General features: G+C 41.3%; 1 protein-coding gene across 3 annotated transcripts in view; it reads right to left on the reverse strand.

Annotated features, from left to right (window-relative positions):
- NUB1 (negative regulator of ubiquitin like proteins 1) overlaps positions 1-19,410 on the reverse strand; it is a 107,766-nt gene that overhangs the window by 51,806 nt on the left and 36,550 nt on the right. For all 3 annotated transcript variants that reach the window (XM_033931695.1, XM_033931694.1, XM_033931693.1), the window contains exons 4-5: positions 18,620-18,678; positions 16,446-16,516 (exon numbers count right to left, since the gene is read on the reverse strand). In XM_033931695.1, the coding sequence (XP_033787586.1) occupies positions 16,446-16,516; positions 18,620-18,678 (130 nt within the window). The remainder of the gene's footprint in view (positions 1-16,445; positions 16,517-18,619; positions 18,679-19,410) is intronic.

Below are 19,410 nucleotides of genomic sequence, written 5' to 3' on the forward strand. Positions count from 1 at the left end.
GCAGAGGAAGCACCGGTAAACAGGCAGCTTCTGGCCAGCCCCAGCAGGGCCTTTCCTCTGCCATGTCATTTCCGACAGGTGAGTGAAGGAGGGGGATGGTCAGGACCAGCTCTGCTGCCTCAGGAATGGAGGGGAGGGAGGAGGTTGTCGGGACCAACTCTACTGCTTTGGGTAAGGGAGGGAGTGGGGAAGAAGGGGGAAGAGAAAGTGACCGAGAAAGAAGGGACCTACAAGTGGGGGTGGGAAGATGATAAGAGTGGGGTGGGAAGGGAGAGACAACTGTTTTTACAGTAACGGCCTCTTTTACAAAGCCGCACTAACGGTCCCGAAGCCCATAGAGATTTAAAGGTCTTCGGGACTGTTGCCGTGCGGCTTTATAAAAGAGGCCGTAAATCTCAAATAACTAGAAACTACAGTTATCCAGCATCCACAAATCCCTCATGGGTGATGGAAAACTGAGATTCCACTGTAGTTTAACCTTGCTTTATTATGCTAAATATATGAGATTATGAGCGCCCTTACAAAATAATCTTCCCAAAAGCTCTGGCATAAAGCTCTGCTCTAAGGCCAAAATAACATCCACACATGTCTGTGCCAATAAAGATGGGCACATATGCACAGATTTAAAATGCGTGTAAGTCCTGATCCTGTATCCACTCTGTCTATTTCTCTGCCCTCAGGAATACTTATGTGTATATCATATAAATGCAGCTACTACACATTCTCTGTGAATAAAAAGCACATACTTGAGTAAATAAAATGTTGTTCTATCCACTCAGATCCTGATTCTTATTAGCAGCACGTAAATGTACACAATCATACCTTGGAGGATGGATATGTGCACCTATCTTTCCCACTGTAAGTTTATAAAGGCACAAAATCAAAAAAATTCAGAAAACAAATGTAACGCTGATTCAGAAACCCACATTAAAGATAGTCAAACTTAGGGCTCCTTTTACTAAGGTGCACTACGGCTTTAACACTCAGAATAGCACATGCTACATTGCCCCGCGCGCAAGACCTTAACGCCAGCATTGAGCTGGCGTTAGTTCTAGAAGCGTGGCGCGTGGTAATTTCCTGCGTGCGCTAAAAACGCTAGCGCACCTTAGTAAAAGGAGACTTAAGTGGAGAAAAGATTCCAGTGTCACCAAAAGATATAATAATAAATACAATATCCAAAAGGACTAACTTAACTTCAAAAAACCTTTTAAAGTAGGAGGCAAATCCTCAAGTCAGAAAAATTCCACTTTTATTTACACTTCAACAGTTCAAATATAGTTCAAATAAATATTTAAATATCGTCACAAGATTATCAATATCAAAACAGAGAACTTATCTTTGAGATGAAATGTCTACTTGTATCTCAGCATATCCCAAAATTGCAGATCGGTACAGTTATAAGGACTCCAGTAACTTTACCATTACTTCAAAATCCATATGGTGCTTTGCCGATTCAGCTTATACCCGATAGATGGCGCTCAAGCACTTCAGAATCAAACGTTCCACAGTGCTGAAGAGGTAAAAAATGAAAAATGGGGATACCTCCATCGTAAGTATAAAGCATACAACATAAACATAAGATCATAAGAATAGCCTTACTGAGTCCATCAAGCCCAGTAGCCCGTTCTCACGATGGCCAATCCAGGTTCCTAGTACCTGACCAAAACCCAAGGAGTAGCAATATTCCATGCTACTGATCTAGGGCAAGCAGTGGCTTCCCCCATGTCTTTCTCAATAGCAGAATATGGGCTTTTCCTAGAGGATATTGTCCAAACCTTTCTTAAAACCAGCTACGCTATCCGCTCTTACCACAACCTCTGGCAATGCGTTTCAAAGCTTAACTATTCTCTGAGTGAAAAAATATTTCCTCCTTTTGGTTTTAAAAATATTTCCTTGTAACTTCATCGAGTGTCCCTTAGTCTTTGTAATTTTTGACGGAGTAAAGAAAAATCGATCCACTTGTACCTGTTCTACTCCACTCAGGATTTTGTAGACTTCAATCATATCCCCCTCTCAGCCGTCTCTTTTCCAAGATGAAGAGCCCTAACCTTTTTAGTCTTTCCTCATACGAGAGGAGTTCCATCCCCTTTTATCATCTTGGTCACTCTTTTTTGAACCTTTTCTAGTGCCGCTATATCTTTCTTGAGATAAGGAGACCAGAATGCAATACTCCAGGTGAGGTCGCACCATGGAGCGATACAAAGACATTATAACACATTCTTAATCTTGTTAACCATCCCTTTTTAAATAATTTCTAGCTTCCTGTTTGCTTTTTTGGCTGCCGTCACACATTGGGCGGAAGGTTTCATTGTATTGTCTACAATGACACCCAGATCCTTTTCTTGGACACTAACCCCTAAGGTGGACTCTAGCATCTGGTTAACTATGATTTGGGTTATTCTTCCCAATGTGCATGACTTTACATTTGTTCATATTAAATTTCATCTGCCACTTGGATGCCCAGTCTTCCTATTTCCTGAGGTTTGCCTGCAATTTTTCACAATCTGCATGTGTTTCGCAAATTTAATCACCTCACTCGATTTTCTAATTTCCAGATCATTTATAAATAAGTTAAATAGCACCGATCCCAATACAGATCTCTGTGGCACTCCACTGTTTACTCTCGTCCATTGAGAAAAATGACCATTTAACCCTACCCTCTGCTTTCTCTCTGAGAGCTAATTCCTAATCCACAACTGAACTTTGCCACCTATCCCAATGACTATTTTCTCAGGAGCCTATGAGGAACTTTGTCAAAAGCTTCCGAAAATCTAGATACACATCAACCGGCTTAACTTTATCCACATGTTTATTGACACCTTCAAAGAAGTCAAGCAAATTGGTAAGGCAAGATCTCCCTGCTGAATCTGTCACATTAAATCATGTTTGTCTATGTGTTCCACAATTTTATTTTTAATAATTGTTTCCACCATTTTGCCTGGCACTGAAATCAAGTTTGCTGGTCTGTAATTTCTCAGATCTCCCCTGGAACCCTTTCTTAAAATCTGCATAACATTGGCCACCCTCCAATTTTCAGGTACTACATTCAATTTTAGGAACAGGTTACAGATCACTAACAGCAGGTCAGCAATTTCATGTTTGAGTTCTTTTTGTATCCTGGGATGTATACCATCTGGTCCAGGTGATTTATCACTTTTTAACTTGTCGATTTGGCTTAGTACATCTTCCAGATTCACCAAGATATCTTTCAGTTCCTCCACATCATCACCCTTGAAAACCATTTCCAGTTCAGGTAGATCTCATCTTTTTTCAAAATATTTAGCCAAATCATCCTTAGGTTATGTTATTTTTAATCTTTTGTTAACCGCATTGAACTAACGGTTATGCGGTTTATAAGTACGATGTTATGTTATGTAATCTCTTACATCTTCTTCCTTAAAGACTGAAGCACAGAATTCATTCAGTCTCTCAGCTATGGCCTTATCCTCTTTGAGCACTCCTTTATCTCCTTGATCATCCAATGGTCCCACTGATTCCCTCATAAGTTTTCTGCTTCTGATGTACCTAAAAAAATTGTTATGAGTTTTTGATCTTTTGCAAGTTTCTGTTCATATTCTTTCTTAGCTTTCTTTATCAATGCTTTCCATCTAACTTGCCAGTGATTGTGTCTCTTCTTATTTTCTTCATTCGGATCCTTTTTCCACTGTTTAAAAAGATATTTTCTTGGCTCCAATAGCCTCTTTCACTTCACCTTTTAACCATGCCGGCTCTCGTTTCCTCTTCTTTCCACCTTTGCTGATACGTAGAATACATCTGGTCTGGTTTCCATGATGGTATTTTTAAATAACAAAAGAGTGCAACATACCATGGAAAAAAAAAAAAAAAAAAAGAAAAACACTGAATAATAATGATGTGGGAAAAAAACTCAACACAGTGTGAAAGCAAGAGCCAGCATGATATGAAATATGAAAAGCACCATTGCAGGAAAACCAAAAAAATAAAGAACAACAGTAACACAAACACGGTGGAGACAAAGAAATATGCAGAAAATTAAACCCCCCTAAAAGAAAAGAGACAAAGGCACAGCACGGTGTAAAAAGGCAGGCACCGTAGCGGGAAAGCCAAAGTTCAAAAAATGAAACACTAGAAAGCCAGGCTGGAGAACAAGCAATTACCTAAAAGTTGATTTATAAAAACCTCTGGTAGAGATATAGCGAATCTGTAAAAGAGAAAAGCAGAAGACTATGAAAAACTTGGGAGCAACGAAGCACAGATCGGAGGAGACAAAGGAAGACAGCCTTCTTACTTAATTATATTTTTTTATAAACTGCTTATAACCTAAGCAGTTTACATTGAGTAATATATTAGTATTAAACCTCCTAGTATGTGTTAAGTTAGGATAATAACTTGTAACATAAACTTGCACTGAAATTCTGGCAAATTCAGTGCAAATCATAACCTGTTAACTGTATCCTATGTATGTTTAACTTGTAACCCGTTCTGAGCTCTTTGGGGACAACGGGATGGAAAACAAATAAATAGTTGTCTGGTACTCTAAATATGCTCCCTAGGTACCCCATTATAGATTATCCTCCACATGTTTAAATGGTAAGCAAATTCTTAATACTCTTAAGATCTAGCCTGCCGTAACATAGCAGAATGTGATACAAACACATTAAAAACGAATACATTAAACCAGGGGTGTCCAACCTTTTAGCTTCCCTGGGCCGCACTGGTTGAAATAAATGTTTCTGGAGCTGCGCAAACATGCAAACGCTGCAGCAAGACAGAGGAGGGAGCCGGCAAGACGGTAAGCATCCGGGGGCAGCATAGGAAAACACTGCATCGCCCTTGACCGGGGCCGCACAAAATACTTCACTGGGCCGCAGGTTGGACACCCCTGCATTAAACAGCAGAGAGCTTAGATACAGGACTGGGCTGCAGGATTAGCATCATGTGTACTACTACTGAAGCTCTGGAGACTGCATCTTTCCAGTAATACTTAAATTTCAATTATTTAAGGTATTACCTAAATATTTACACCTGCAATTCTAAACTAAACTAAACTAAACCTTAGGTTTGTATACCGCGCCATCTCCACAAGCGTAGAGCTCGGCACGGTTTACAGAGTTAGGAAGAAAGGAACTCCAATGAAGAGTTATAGGAAAGGAACAAGAAGAAAGAGAGGGACAAGGGTCCCAGGGAGCAGGAGGTGTTAGATTTTTGAAAAGAGCCAAGTTTTCAGGTGTTTGCGGAAGAATTGGAGGGAGTTTGAATTTCTGAGCGGGGATGTGAGGTTGTTCCAGAGTTCTGTGGTTCTAAAGGGGAGGGATGTTCCTAGTTTTCCTGCGCGGGATATACCTTTTGTAGAAGGGAATGATAGTTTCAGTTTTTGGGAAGATCTGGTGGAGTTAGGGTTAGAGGAGTTCCAAAGGAGTGGAATAACGGGAGGAAGGAATCTTGAAGAATCTTGTAGAATCTTGAAGGCTAAGCAGGCACATTTAAAGAGGACTCTGGAGTGTACTGGAAGTCAGTGGAGCTTGGACAGGAGTGGAGAGACGTGGTCGAACTTGCCTTTTGCAAAAATAAGCTTAGCCGCGGCGTTCTGAATTAGCTGACGTCTATGGAGGTTTTTCTTAGTTAGGCTTATAAAGATGGAGTTGCAATAATCCAGTCTAGACAGGATGGTGGATTGAACAAGGACAGCAAAGTGAGAATGATGAAAGCAGGATCTCACTTTCCTCAGCATATGAAGGCTAAAGAAGCATTTTTTTACCAAGGAGTTGAGGTGGTCATTGAAGGAGAGAAAGGAGTCTATGATGATGCCCAGGACTTTGCTTGAAAACTCGAGCTGAAGAGTGGGGCCGGAGGATAAAGGGATGGAGGTGGGTAAATGATCTAATATTGGGCCGAGCCAAAGTAATTTTGTTTTGGACTCATTCAGTTTCATTTGTACAGATTGGGCCCAGAATTGGAGGTTCATTATACATGCGGATATGTTCTCAGCGAGGTTAGTGAGGTTCGAGTCTGTCTCGAGGAGGATGAGGATGTCGTCAGCATAGGGGTAGAGAGTTTCTAGGGGGGATAGGTGGAGGAGTTTCAAAGAGGACATATAGATGTCATTTTTATATTTAAGTAATACAGAGCTCTAATATCCACTGCAGCTTTGGAGACTAATGATGTAATATTCAGCTGGTGTCTGAGGGTTTTTTTTGAGGGGGTTTAAATGCCCAAAAGTTCAGTGCCCGAATGTTCAGTGCTGGTAGCCACCTGGTCAGTTAGTGGCCTGCATGGAGTTACCCAGGCACTGCCGATATTCAGTAGTGGTACTCATAATGGCCACCCAGTTAACTTAGGAGAGCCCTTTTGCTGGATAGATATCCAGGTACTGATACTAAGGGCTCCTTTAACAAAGGTGCGTTAGGGCCTTAATGCGCGGAATAGTGCACGCTAAAATGCCCCGCGCACTAGCTGTTACCGCCTCCTCTTGAGCAGGCGGTAGTTTTTCAGGTAGCGAGCGCTAATCCAGTGCGTGCGCTAAAGCACACCTTTGTAAAAGGAGCCCTAAATGCTGGTGATACATAGGCAACTCTCAGCTCTGCCCACGACAGTCCTGGTACTAACCAAATAGTACTGTGGTGGTCTCTCCAAATTTTCAGTGCCATTATCCAGTGCTTTTCAGAAAATCTAGCGGCATCATCCAGTTATCTCCTGCTACATATCAACCCTGAGATTCTATATTGGCCATGACTCCTTTTAACAGCCCAACATAACAATTACCCAAAGATGTAAATACAAGCTTTTTTGACTATATAGGTTTGAGACAGGGTCTGGATATAAGACTAAATAATGTAAAAAAAACACCAAGAAATTTCAGTAAGAATTTAGGAGGTAATTTTTATTACGTTTTTTTTTTTTAATGCAGCAAGGCCTTTTATAAAACTACCCTGCAATGTAGGAGCATATAAGTATGTGCATACACCGCATAGACCCTAGACCAGTGATGGCTAACCTTTTTGAGCCCGAGTGCCCAAACTGCCGCACAAAACCAAAGAATTTTCTCAAAGTGCCAGCACGTCAATTAAACCTTAATAACAAGATTTTAGTATCTAAAAATTCTTTATAAAGTTGCCTGAACTATGTAACATCATTTTTAAAGGTTGGAATCTTTGTATTGTCAGAGAATCAATTTGATTCACAATCCTTTGGTTTTCATTTCAATTTATTGGCAATTTATAATGTTTTAATGATTTCATTCAATTTAATGAATTTAGGAAGAATTTGATTCAGTTACACAATATATTTTAAATGTATTATTCACATAACATGTCAAATGTATTCTGAGTAAAAAAAAAAGATAAACTTCTTAAAACTGTTAACTGTGTCATGACTCGGTGTGCATTCCCATGTTTTTTTGTAAAATTTACAATCAAATTAGAAAATAGTTAAATCATTACATTTCTAATAATATGATGTAAAGAAAACAAAAGAGCTTTCAATTAAACCAACAGTTTTTATTGGAAATTCCAGATTGGAATACAACAGGGCCATGTAAAGTCCCTTTTTTAAATAACATCTTTAAATAATATTTAAATAACTTAGAAAGTGTCTTAACTGCAAACTGAAAACACTGCTTCATGTACACATATGCATTGGGTATGCTCTGAAAAAAATTAATGTGATTTTTGTTGTTGCATGCATGCTGATAACTTGTCAATCCTTGGCTCATAGTGCGTTAATTTCAGAGCAACACATGCAGCACTCATGTCATCCGTTAATCTGTTTCTAGCATCAGATTTTATATGATTCAAAGCCGAAAACAGCTGCTCACAAGCATAGGATGACCCAAAGTAAAAAGAGCAATCCCAGGTGCTTTCATGGACTTAAAATTGTCTGGCAGAAAATTCCACGCTTTTAGGATTTCATTTTCAGAACTGCTAGCAGTGATTTCATTTGTCACCCTTTCACACTCAATACGTTCAAGAGCCGCACGCAGGTCATTGAATTTACTTTTCCAGATAGAGCTTTCTTGAAATTCCAGTAGCTCCATTTCCAAATTTTGAATATCCAACCACTGTAAGCAGGAAAGATCAAGATCTTCAAATGTGGACTTTTCTGGGGAAGTTATAAATGAAAGGGTTGTCTCCATCTTACGGAACTGAGAAAATCTTTTACTAAAATTCTCCTTTGCTTCGGCTACAATGGTGGAATATGCTTTGTGGATTTCCTGGTGTTTTTTATGACTGTCCACAAATGTTGTAGAATTATCCAAATGTATTTTTAGGTTGGGAAAATATTTTAGCTGTCCACTCTCAAGGTCTTTTTCAAAAACATGCAATTTTCTCTCAAAAGCTTTGATGTCACTAAACTTGCTTTCTGCTGTTTTTCCCATGCCTTGTAATTTTTTGTTTAGTACATTAAAGTGGTTAGTAAAATCTGTAAAGAACATGAGGTTGTGTGGTTTTGCAGCATTTACAGACTTGGAGCAATGGTATGATTGTTTCACTTTTGACCATTTGCCATTTAAAGACTACTTGCTACCCAAAGACTTCTAAGACTCCTGATGCAGGCCGGATGGCCGAAACGTGATCATGTCGAGTCATTGAGTTGCTTTGGATGTACGATTTTGTTTTGGATTAATAAAGACCATTGGATTTATCAGATGAGTTGAAAGACACTGTTTTTGTGCACCATCTTGATTGGACATTTCCACTTTGCCCTTGCTTCTACAGCAGGGGTGCCCACACTTTTTGGGCTTCTACTTTTAAAATGACCAAGTCAAAATGATCTACCAACAATAAAATTAAAAAAAAAAAAACCACAAAGCACACTGTATGCAGAGAAAATGTTAATTATCATTTATATTCCGTGGCTTTTCAAAGAGGTCAAGTCAGACGATTCTATGCAATGTCACTTCAGGAACAACTATACAAAAATAGACAAAATATACCCCCTCCCTTTTTACTAAATCGCAATAGCAGTTTTTAGAGCAGGGAGATGCACTGAATGCCCTGTGCTGCTCTCGATGCTCATAGGCTCCCTGCGCTAAAAACCGCTATTGCAGATATAAATTCTCTAAACAGACACATTTTGATCACTAAACTGAAAATAAAATCATTTTTCCTATCTTTTTGTCTGGTGATTTCATGAGTCTCTGTTTGCACTTCCTTCTTCTGACTATAAATCCAATATTTTTTCTTTCTGCCCCTCCCCTTTTCTTTCTGTCTCTTTCTTTCTCTCTCCCCCCGCCCCCCCCCCAAGCCATCGCGCCAATTTCTCCACTTCCCCGATTCTTTCCCTACCCCCTAAGCCACCATGCCGATTTCTCCCTGCTTCCATGAGCCAGGCCAGGAATGTACAAGCGCCGGACTCACAAGACTTCACCTCTGATGTCAATTCTAACGACGGAGAGGAAGTTCCAAGCCAGCCAGGCAGCGATTGGCTGGCCCAGAACTTCCTCTTTGATGTCAGAATTGACGTCGGAAGTGAAGTCTTGTGAGTCCGGCGCTTCTATGCACCTGGCCTGGCTCAGGGAGGCAGGAAGAAAAAGATTGCCAAGGCAACGCGATCGACTCACATTGCCTTTGCGATCTACTGGTCGATCGCACTCGACCATTTGGGCACCCCTGCTGTTATGGTATCCTGTCCTGACCTGAGGAAAGGGGTTTAGTCCCCAAAAACTGCCTTATTTCTATTTCCTATTTATAAACTTTAATCAATAGATACAATACTACTTGATTCTACGTAAAGCAACAAAACAATTTTTTCTACCTTTTGTCGTTTTTGCTTTAATCATCTTGTCTTCACTCTTCTTTCTAGCCAGCATCTGTCCGCTCTGTCTTCCATACAGCATCAGCCCCTTCCATCCACTGTCTGCCCTCTCCCCGTTCCATATGGCATCTTCCCTCTTTTTATGCTCCTTCAATAAACTGTCTATCCTGTGCCCCTTCTCTTCTCCTTTGTACATGATTGATTTCAGCTCTGCCACCTCTCCATTTTTCTCTCTCTGTCACCATCCCGTCCCCTATGCTCTGGCATCTCTCTCTTCTCCTTTCTTTCCTTCGCACCCCATAGTCTGGTATCTTCCCTTCCCTGATTCTCTAGCATCTCACTCCTTTCCTTTTCTTCCATCTCTCCCTCCCCCTCCATGCTCTGTCTTCTCCTCCTTCCTTTCCCCCTTCCTTTTCCCTTGGTCTGGCATACTTTCCTCCATGCCCTGGCATCTCTTCCTCCCTCCCTTCCCTCCAATCCCTGGCATCTCATTCCATTTCCTCCCTCATCTTCTTTCTCCCTCCAGTTGGGTGCAGCAAGTCTCTCCCCCTCTGCTCCCTTTCCTCCTTCTGTCACCCATGACCTGGCGTCATGAACTTCTTCAGGCAGCAGCATTCACAATTTGCTGTTGTTGCCAGCTTCGGGCCTTCTTCTCTGTCGGGTCCTGCCTTCATGGAAACAGAAGTAGGCAGGACCCGGCGGAGAGGAAGGCCTGAAGCTGGCAACAGCAGTGAATTGTAAATGCTGATGCTAGCCAAAGAAGTTCATGACACCAGGTCGAACACCCGGGGCAGACTGCTACTCTCCCCCCGACCCTCCTAACTCTCTCTCCCTCCCATCACAAGACTCTAAACAGCACTGCTCTACTCTAAGCAGGCTGCTTCAGGACTTTCTCCTGCCGTGATTCCCTCTGGCACGTCACTGATGAGGGAAGGAGGGAGAGATAGGAGGGTCGGATCGGGTTGGGGTTTGCCCGGGATGATGATGAGGCTGCTGCTGCTGCCAGCGAATCCAGCAAGGGTGAGGCCCCAAAGCACAGCACTGGCAGACCCCCCTGACTATTTCGGGCCCTACAGGGCCTATCCTTTAATCTGGCCCTGCTTCCCCCCCCCCCATATGCCCTGACATCTCTCTCTTCCACTCCGTGGCATGGTATCGCCTTTCCCTCCGTCCCATGGTCTTTGCATCTCTTTCCTCCTTTTCCTGATCTTCCTTCTCCCTCCTTCCCTCTCTCTCCCCAATTGGGTATAGCAGTATTTCTCTTCCCCCTCCCCCCACTGAGTACAGCAGTATCATCAGCATTTCTCTTCCCCCTCCCCCCACTGAGTACAGCAGTATCATCAGCATTTCTCTTCCCTCTCCCCCCTAATTGGGTGCAGCAGCATTACTCCTCCCATTCCCCCCCCCCCCCCGTCTCACACACCCGGCAGATTCGCTACAGACAAAGGCAAGTTGCAAGTTTCCCTTGGTCGCTGACCTATCTCCCAAAGGGCAGCGACAGAGGGAAGTTTACAACTTGCTGCTCTTGCTTACTTCGGGCCTTTCTCGTTGCCGGGTCCTGCCTTCACGGAATCAGAAAGTAGGCAGGACCCGGCAGCGAGAAAGGCCCGAAGTAAGCAAGAGCAAGTAAGCTTCCCTCCGTGGCTGGCCTATCTCCCGCATGCTCCGGTGCTCTAATGGTCTGTGCCGGCTTCTCTTCTCTACCCCCCCCCCCCCGACGTAACTTCCGGTTTCGGAGGGAAGCTGGGTTCGAGTCGCTTGCTGGGGTTTTTTTTTTGTTTAAAGTCCGGCGGGTTTTTCGGCGGCTCTTCAGGCTGCGCATTAAGCAGTGGCGGCAGCAGGATTTGGCAGATGACAGCCGGGCGGGCATCTAAATTTGCTGGGCGTTGCTGTGCTGCACCGCCCCCTCCCTTGGTAGCCGCGAGGCTACTCCTCCTTACCTACCCTGCCTGCAGTACAGAGCCGAACGGAAGTCTTCCCGACGTCAGCCCTCCCTCCCTCCGACGTCAGCGCTCGGCTCTGTGCTGCAAGCAGAGCAGGTAGGGAGAAAATCCGCGCGACTTAGTACATCCAGCCCCGTTCCCGTGTAGCTCTCTATTGCGGACCTTCCCGCGTGCCAGCTGCAAGGCCTTCGCGTGCCACAGCTGGCACGCGTGCCATAGGTTCGCCATCGCTGCCCTAGAGTATTGAAAGAACTAAAGGAGGAAATAGCGGAACTACTACAGAAGGTTTGTAATCTATCCCTGAAAACAGGCGCGATCCCAAAGGATTGGAAGATAGCCAATGTTACGCCCATCTTTAAAAAGGGATCGAGAGGTGACCCGGGGAACTACAGACCGGTAAGTCTGACCTCGGTTCCATGGAAAATGGCGGAAGCGCTGATAAAAGATAGCATCAAGGTGCATCTAGAGAGGCATAAACTTATGAAAACAAGCTAACATGGCTTCTGCAAGGGAAGATCGTGCCTGACGAACTTATTGCACTTCTTCGAAGGAATTAACAAACGGATGGCCAAAGGGGACCCCATAGACATTGTATACTTAGACTTCCAAAAAGCCTTTGACAAGGTACCCCATGAACGCCTACTTCGGAAACTAAAGAATCATGGGGTGGAAGGAGACGTACACAGATGGATCAGGAATTGGTTGGCGGGCAGAAAGCAGAGGGTAGGAGTGAAGGGCCACTACTCGGACTGGAGGAAGGTCACAAGTGGTGTTCCGCAGGAGTCGGTGCTTGGACCGCTGCTATTCAATGTATTTATAATTGATCTAGAAACGGGGAAGAAGAGCGAAGTAATAAAATTCGCAGATGACACCAAGCTATTCAATGGGGCTAGGACTAAAGAGGACTGCGAAGATTTACAAAGGGACCTAAACAAACTAGGGGAGTGAGCGACGAGATGGCAGATGAAGTTTAATGTAGAGAAATGCAAAGTCTTACACGTAGGAAACAGAAACCCGAGATACAGCTACACAATGGGAGGGCTGTTATTGAGTGAGAGTTCCCAAGAAAGGAACTTGGGGGTAATAGTGGACATGACAATGAAGCCATCAGCACAATGCGCAGTGGCTGCTAAGAAAGCAAATAGAATGCTAGGAATAATCAAGAAGGGTATTACAAGCAGAACGAAAGAAGTTATCCTGCCTTTGTATCGGGCGATGGTGCGCCCGCATCTGGAGTACTGCGTCCAATATTGGTCGCCGTACCTAAAGAAGGATATGGCGATACTCGAGAGGGTTCAGAAGAGAGCGACGCGTTTGATAAAAGGTATGGAAAACCTTTCATATGCTGAAAGATTAGAGAGACTTGGGCTTTTTTCACTGGAGAAGCAGAGACTTAGAGGGGATATGATAAAGATTATAAGATCACGAAGGGCATAGAAAAAGTGGACAGGGACAGATTTTTCAAATTTTCGACAACTACAAGAATGAGAGGGCATTCTGAAAAATTAAAAGGGGACAGATTCAGAACCAATGCTAGGAAGTTCTTCTTCACCCAACGGGTGGTGGACACCTGGAACGCGCTTCCAGAGGGAGTGATAGGACAGGGTATGGTATTGGAGTTCAAGAAGGGATTGGACAATTTTCTGAAGGAAGAGGGGATAGAAGGGTATAGATAGAGGGCTAGTATACAGGTCCTGGACCTGATGGGCTGCCGCGTGAGCGGACTGCTGGGCATGATGGACCTCAGGTCTGACCCAGCAGAGGCACGGCTTATGTTCTTATAGACAGGCACTCCCTTAGTTTAGCAGAGCAGGAAAGAGCTACGATGCACCCACATATTTTATAAAACATATGAGTACATGCAATCTGTATTAAACAGTATTTTGTAGAGAACATTATTTAACTTACAGTGTGGGAGTTCAGGTTACAAAAGAAGACTTCTACAGCTGACATTCATTTGCATGCAAATATTGCCACACAATTATTTACTATTCTTGCAAGTCTTGGTAATGCAGTCCCTTGCACCAATTCTTCTTACATCTTGATTCTTTTGCTAGTTATTTCTTTTATAAAATTGCCCTGCATATATAGCAGCAATAAGATAAGAACATATGAATTGCCATACTGGGATAGACCGAAGGTCCATCAAGCCAAGTATCCTGTTTCCAACAATGGCCAACCCAGACCCCAAGTACCTAGCTAGATCCCAAGTAGTAAAACAGATTTTATGCTGCTTATCCTAATAAGCCGCAGATTTCCCCAAGCCATCTCAATAATGGCCTATGGACTTCTCTTCTAGAAAATTATCCAAACTTCTTAAACCCTGCTATGCCGATTTCACCACATTCTTTACATTACATAAGTGATTTCTATTCCGCCTGTGCCTTGCGGTTCTAAGCGGATTACAAATTAGAAGAGATCTGGACATTTCCGAGAGAATTACATAACACAGATTCGTGTGAGTTACATGATACGGTAGAGAGTTACAACTTAGAAGATATCTGAATTTTTCCGAGAGAATTACCTAGCAAAGATTCAAGTAAATTACAGATTACATTGGAGAATAACAATATATTCAGGTAACATAAGAAAATTATCTAACATTGAAGGAAGAAGTTTATTGGATAAAGAAGGTGGTCGCTTATTTAGGATCTGAATATATGTTGGTAGGTATGATTCGAGGGGTTAACTAATGTGTTATTCACGGGGGAGAAAGCATGTGCGAGTAGGGAGGAGATTAGTAAGTAGGGAAGTGTTTTTTGAATAGAAATGTTTTGATTTCTCTTCGAAACACTTTAAAGTCTGTTGTTTTGATCATCAGTTTGGTGATAGTAGGGTCAATTTTCGCTGCCTATGTCGCTAGAAGGTTGTCATATAGTTTCTTGCGTCAGGTACCATTGTGAGGGGGGAAGGTGAATAGGTTCTGAGTTCTCCTTATTCTGGGTGTGCGGTAGCGGTATAGGCGGTTGTTTAGGTAACTTCAGCAACAAATTCCAGAGATTAATTACACATTGTGTGAAGAAATGTTTTCTCTGGTTTGATTTAAATCTACTATTTAATAGATTTATCATATGCCTCCTAGTCCTAGTATTTTTGGAAAGAGTAAACAAGCGATTCACATCTACCCTTTCCACTCCACTCAGTATTTTATAGACCTCTAACATATCACCCCTGAAGCTGAAGAACTCTAGCCACTTTAGCCTTTCCTCATAGGGAAGTTATCCCATCCCTTTTAACATTTTTGTTACCCTTCTCTGTACCTGTTCTAATTCCGTTAAATCTTTTTTGAGATAAGGCAACCAGAATTGTACACAGTATTCGAGGTGCAACCATACCATAGACCAATATAAGAGGTATGATAACATTTTCATCTTTGTTTTCCATTCCTTTCCTGATAATTCCTAACATTTTGTTTGCTTTCTTAGCCACCGCCGCACTTTGAGCTGAATGTTTCAACATATCCTCAACAACAATATCTAGATCCTTTTCCTGGGCAGCGACTCCAAACGTGAAACCCTGCATCATGTAGCTGTGGTTTGGGTTGCACTTGCTCACTTTAAACGTCATCTGCCATTTTGACACCTACTCTCCCAGACTCACAAAGTCCTCTTGCAATTTAACAATTTTGAACAACTTTGTCATCAGCATATTTAATTATCTCACTAGTTATTCCCATCTCTAGATCATTGATAAATATATTAAAAAGCAGTGGTCCCAGCACAGACTCCTCGGGAACCTCACTATTTACCCTTCTCCACTGAGAATATTGACCATTTAAACCTACTCTCTTTTATTCTATCTATTTTTCAACCAGTTCTTAATCCATAATAAAGATATTACCTCCTATCCCATGACTTTAATTTCCTCAGAAGTTTTTCATGACTTTGTCAAATGCCTTTTGAATATCCAAATACACAATATCAACTGGCTCACCTTTATCCACACGCTCGTTCATCCCTTCAAAGAAATGTAGATTAGCGAGGCAAGATTTCCCTTGACTAAATCCATGTTGGCTTTCTCTCATTAATCCATGCTTATGTACATGTTCTGTCATTTTGTTCTCTATAAAGTCTCTACCATTTTGCCCAGCACCAACATCAGACTCATCGATCCTACAATTTCCCAGATTACCTCTAGAAACCTTTATGAAAATTGGCTTCATGTTGGCCATCCTCCAATCTTCTGGTGCTATGCATAAATACATATAATCCATGCACAGGAAGGAGTTACAATGTACTCAAATATTTTATTAAACACTTCATTTACACTTGCTTCAGAGCAGGTGTAAATGTTTGCATTGGCACAGCATGCTTTTGGGACTAGTTCTGAGTAACCATTTTATGAAAGCTACATACCTGAAAATGCCTTTATAAAACAAGTTTGAAATAAGTATCCTGTTACAAAATCAGGATTGTAAAATCGACCCTTAAAAATCTAACATCCTGGCTTATTTCCTTGCAGTTTCTGCTTTTGTCTCATTGCCACTTTTATCCTGCTGTATTCTGATCCTTCAAATCCAGGAAAGTCATATCTTCATATCCTGAAAGAGGCACTTCCTTGCGGAGAGAGACATTTCCAGGAAGCCACAGAATTGTTTGGTCATTCAAAGTCTACCGATTTTGCCTAAACTGCATTTTTTTTTTTTAAATTTAGGAAAATCAAGTCCTGTGTCCAAAATAGCCTACACTACTTTCCCTCCCTCCACCCCCCCAAGAAAAAAAAAAATGAAAGAGTAAGTCACATACAATGGGTCTAACACAACACACCTACCATTGTTGAGCTGATTCTTATTTATCAATATTTTTATGAAGGGTTCTTGCAAGTTATACTGTTGGGCTATCCTGTGAAAAAATAGGGCAGCACATTAGAAGAGAACAGAGGGACACATGTAAAATAGGGAAAACACTGTTTTAACTGGTGAGGGCACGGAAAATGGATTCCTTATTTTCACAAAAGCAATAACAACAACAAAAAAAATCTAATAATATCACAGCTGAATACTTTTAAGCTTTGCCCAGTGGTCCCCATGGCCTAAAGGCTCCTTTTACAAGGTGTGGTAGCATTTTTAACGCACGCACCGGATTAGTGCGCGTTAGCCAAAAATCTACCGCCTGCTCAAAAGGAGGCCGTAGCAGCTAGCACGCACTATTCCGCAGTTAAAGCCCTAGCGTGGTTTTGTAAAAGGAGCCCTAAGATTAAAGTTTGTTTTACCTGATTGGTTTTTTCAGAAATCAGCAATTTTGCAATCAGCAATGTTGCCTTTGTAGTTCTGTGAAAGCATCAAACTACTGAGATTACATTCCTACGTGACCCAGCTTAGGTGTTTTTTGAAAACTGCAGATCGTTGGCATCACATAAGCAGATTCACATGAATACACATGGTATCAAATGGCCAGATTTTTCTAGAGTTTTCTGGAAAAGGCAAAAGTCTTTCACTGCCTAAAATGTTAATTCCCATACTGCTGCAGAATTATAGCTCCCTTAAATTTCAGATTATCCATAATAACTGAAGGGACAAACTCTGAAAGGAAGGTGAGCTGCGTTTGCATGTCTGGCAAGCTGCTGTCATCAGAAAACACCTGGTTCCATTTTCAGGGACGACAGATAGCTCACTAATTTGGACAAAATGGGACTCCTTAGCTAAAAGCAGTCTTAGGGACCTGTTTACTTAAGTGCTTAACCCCTCCCCCCCCCTTTTTTTTTTTTTTACAAAAAAAGTAAAAAGTGGTTTTTAGCGCCGGCCTTCGCACTGCTGCTCATAGAGTTCCTATGAGTGTCGGAGCATTCAGCCGCTGGCCAGTGCTAAAACCCGCTTTCGCGGTTTTGTAAAAGAAGGGGTAAGTACTGTAAGCAGTGCTAATTCACAGGGTAGCTACTTCCCATAGCAGGGGGTAGGAAAGGTGTACAAATTATGGGAACAGACGCCACTTACAGTTAATACATGGTTATTCTGCACTGACACTGCTGCAGATGGCAAAGATGCTCAGGAAGAAGTGTTCAGTGCACCACGCTGTGAGCCCTGTTCTTAAAAAAAAATTATGCTCCTTGATTAGCATCCCCACAATCTACCCAACCTTGGATCAGAAGGAAGATTGAGACATTTGAAAATTTCTCCAGGAATAATAACTTAAGATTGATTAATTTTCCACGAATTTCAACAGTGACTCCAAGAGAAATGTTAAAAAGGTATTTGCTGGAGATATTGGAAGTATCGAAAGATTCATTGCCTCCTTTCACCCAGGTCTACTATTTGCCTAGTAAAAATAAGGATCTTCAAGAAAAAACGCAGGGACCAATTGATGTATCTGCTTTACTTGAACTATCTGATAAAGAAATAGCAATACCTGCTACATTGATTGTTACCCTGGCTATTACGCTAGATAAGAATTGGCTTTTGAGATTATTCTTTAAAAATAAAGAGAAAAAGTTTCTTGATTTAAAGATTCAGATGTTCCCAGATTTGGCAAGAGATACACAAAGACGTAGAAAAGAGTTTTTATTATTAAAACCTGGTGTTTTGGCTCTTGGGGGAACTTTCTATCTTCGACATCCTTGCAAGTGTATAGTTCAATATAACTCTCAAAAATATGTTTTCTTTGAACCAAATCAGTTAACAGCCCTTCTCTCCATGTCTCGCCTGGAAAAGGGGAAAGAATGAGGGCTTGAGATATAAGGCGCCTGGAATTTCAGTTAACCACGTACCACTTATCTTTTATAATATGGTTCTTTGTTAAAATTCCGTTTAATTCACATCATGGATCAAATGGTGGACTTGAGAGATTATACAAATATTTGATTTCTATATAATTCATTATGTTTTTATTTGTTCTTTTGTTGTAATCACTTTCTGTACAAGATGTATCTTGATTTGTTAATTTGAAAATTATAAATAAAAAAATAAAAAAAATAAAAAAAAACATCAAATCCGATGCAAATATACTTACTGGGATCGTAGCTCCTTGCCACTGATATTCAATTTGGTCTCCAATCTGTTCCTTTTTTGCTATTATAAATGCAAAAAAAAAAAAAAAAAATGATTACAAACCTAGCACTTGTTAGTGAAACAGAATAACCGACAATTTATTTATTTTAAAAATTTCTATACCGTTTATAACTAAAAGATTCACAAAGTTACAATGCCTTCTATATACAAATTGCTTCTGTTATTTATCGGACACAACTAAGGAAAAATATCAACCCAAGTGATCAAAATATGCAATATAACACCCCTTATAATTAAATCACTTAATCAGATCAGTGCATATTTACTACCAGTTATTTATCCTAATTCAGGAAAAAGCCTCAGAAAAGGAGCCTACGCAGAATCTAATCATAGACCGAGAAAATCCGCGTAGTTTATACTACTCCAAGCTCCAGTCATCGGCCACAAAAACCTGAATATTTTATTCACTTTTTTTCTTTTAGTGATTGAGATAAGTGAAACTACTGTCAATTTTCTCAAAGTTAAGGAGAAGTGCATTTTTATTGTTTATTGTTTTTTGTTTGCTTGAAGATAGTAACTAGATATTAACTAGAACAAGCTCTGGGAAAGATATTAAAAAGAGCTTTGGGAAAGAAATTGATAAAAATTAAAAATCTAAAAGAAAAAAGTGAATAAAATATTCAGGTTTTTGTGGCCGATGACTGGAGCTTGGAGCAGTATAAACTACGTGGATTTTCTCGGTCTATGATTAGACTGTGCGTAGGCTCCTTTTCTGAGGCTTTTTCCTGAATT

Source organism: Geotrypetes seraphini, chromosome 2, assembly GCF_902459505.1.
Source record: "Geotrypetes seraphini chromosome 2, aGeoSer1.1, whole genome shotgun sequence".
Taxonomy (NCBI): domain Eukaryota; kingdom Metazoa; phylum Chordata; class Amphibia; order Gymnophiona; family Dermophiidae; genus Geotrypetes; species Geotrypetes seraphini.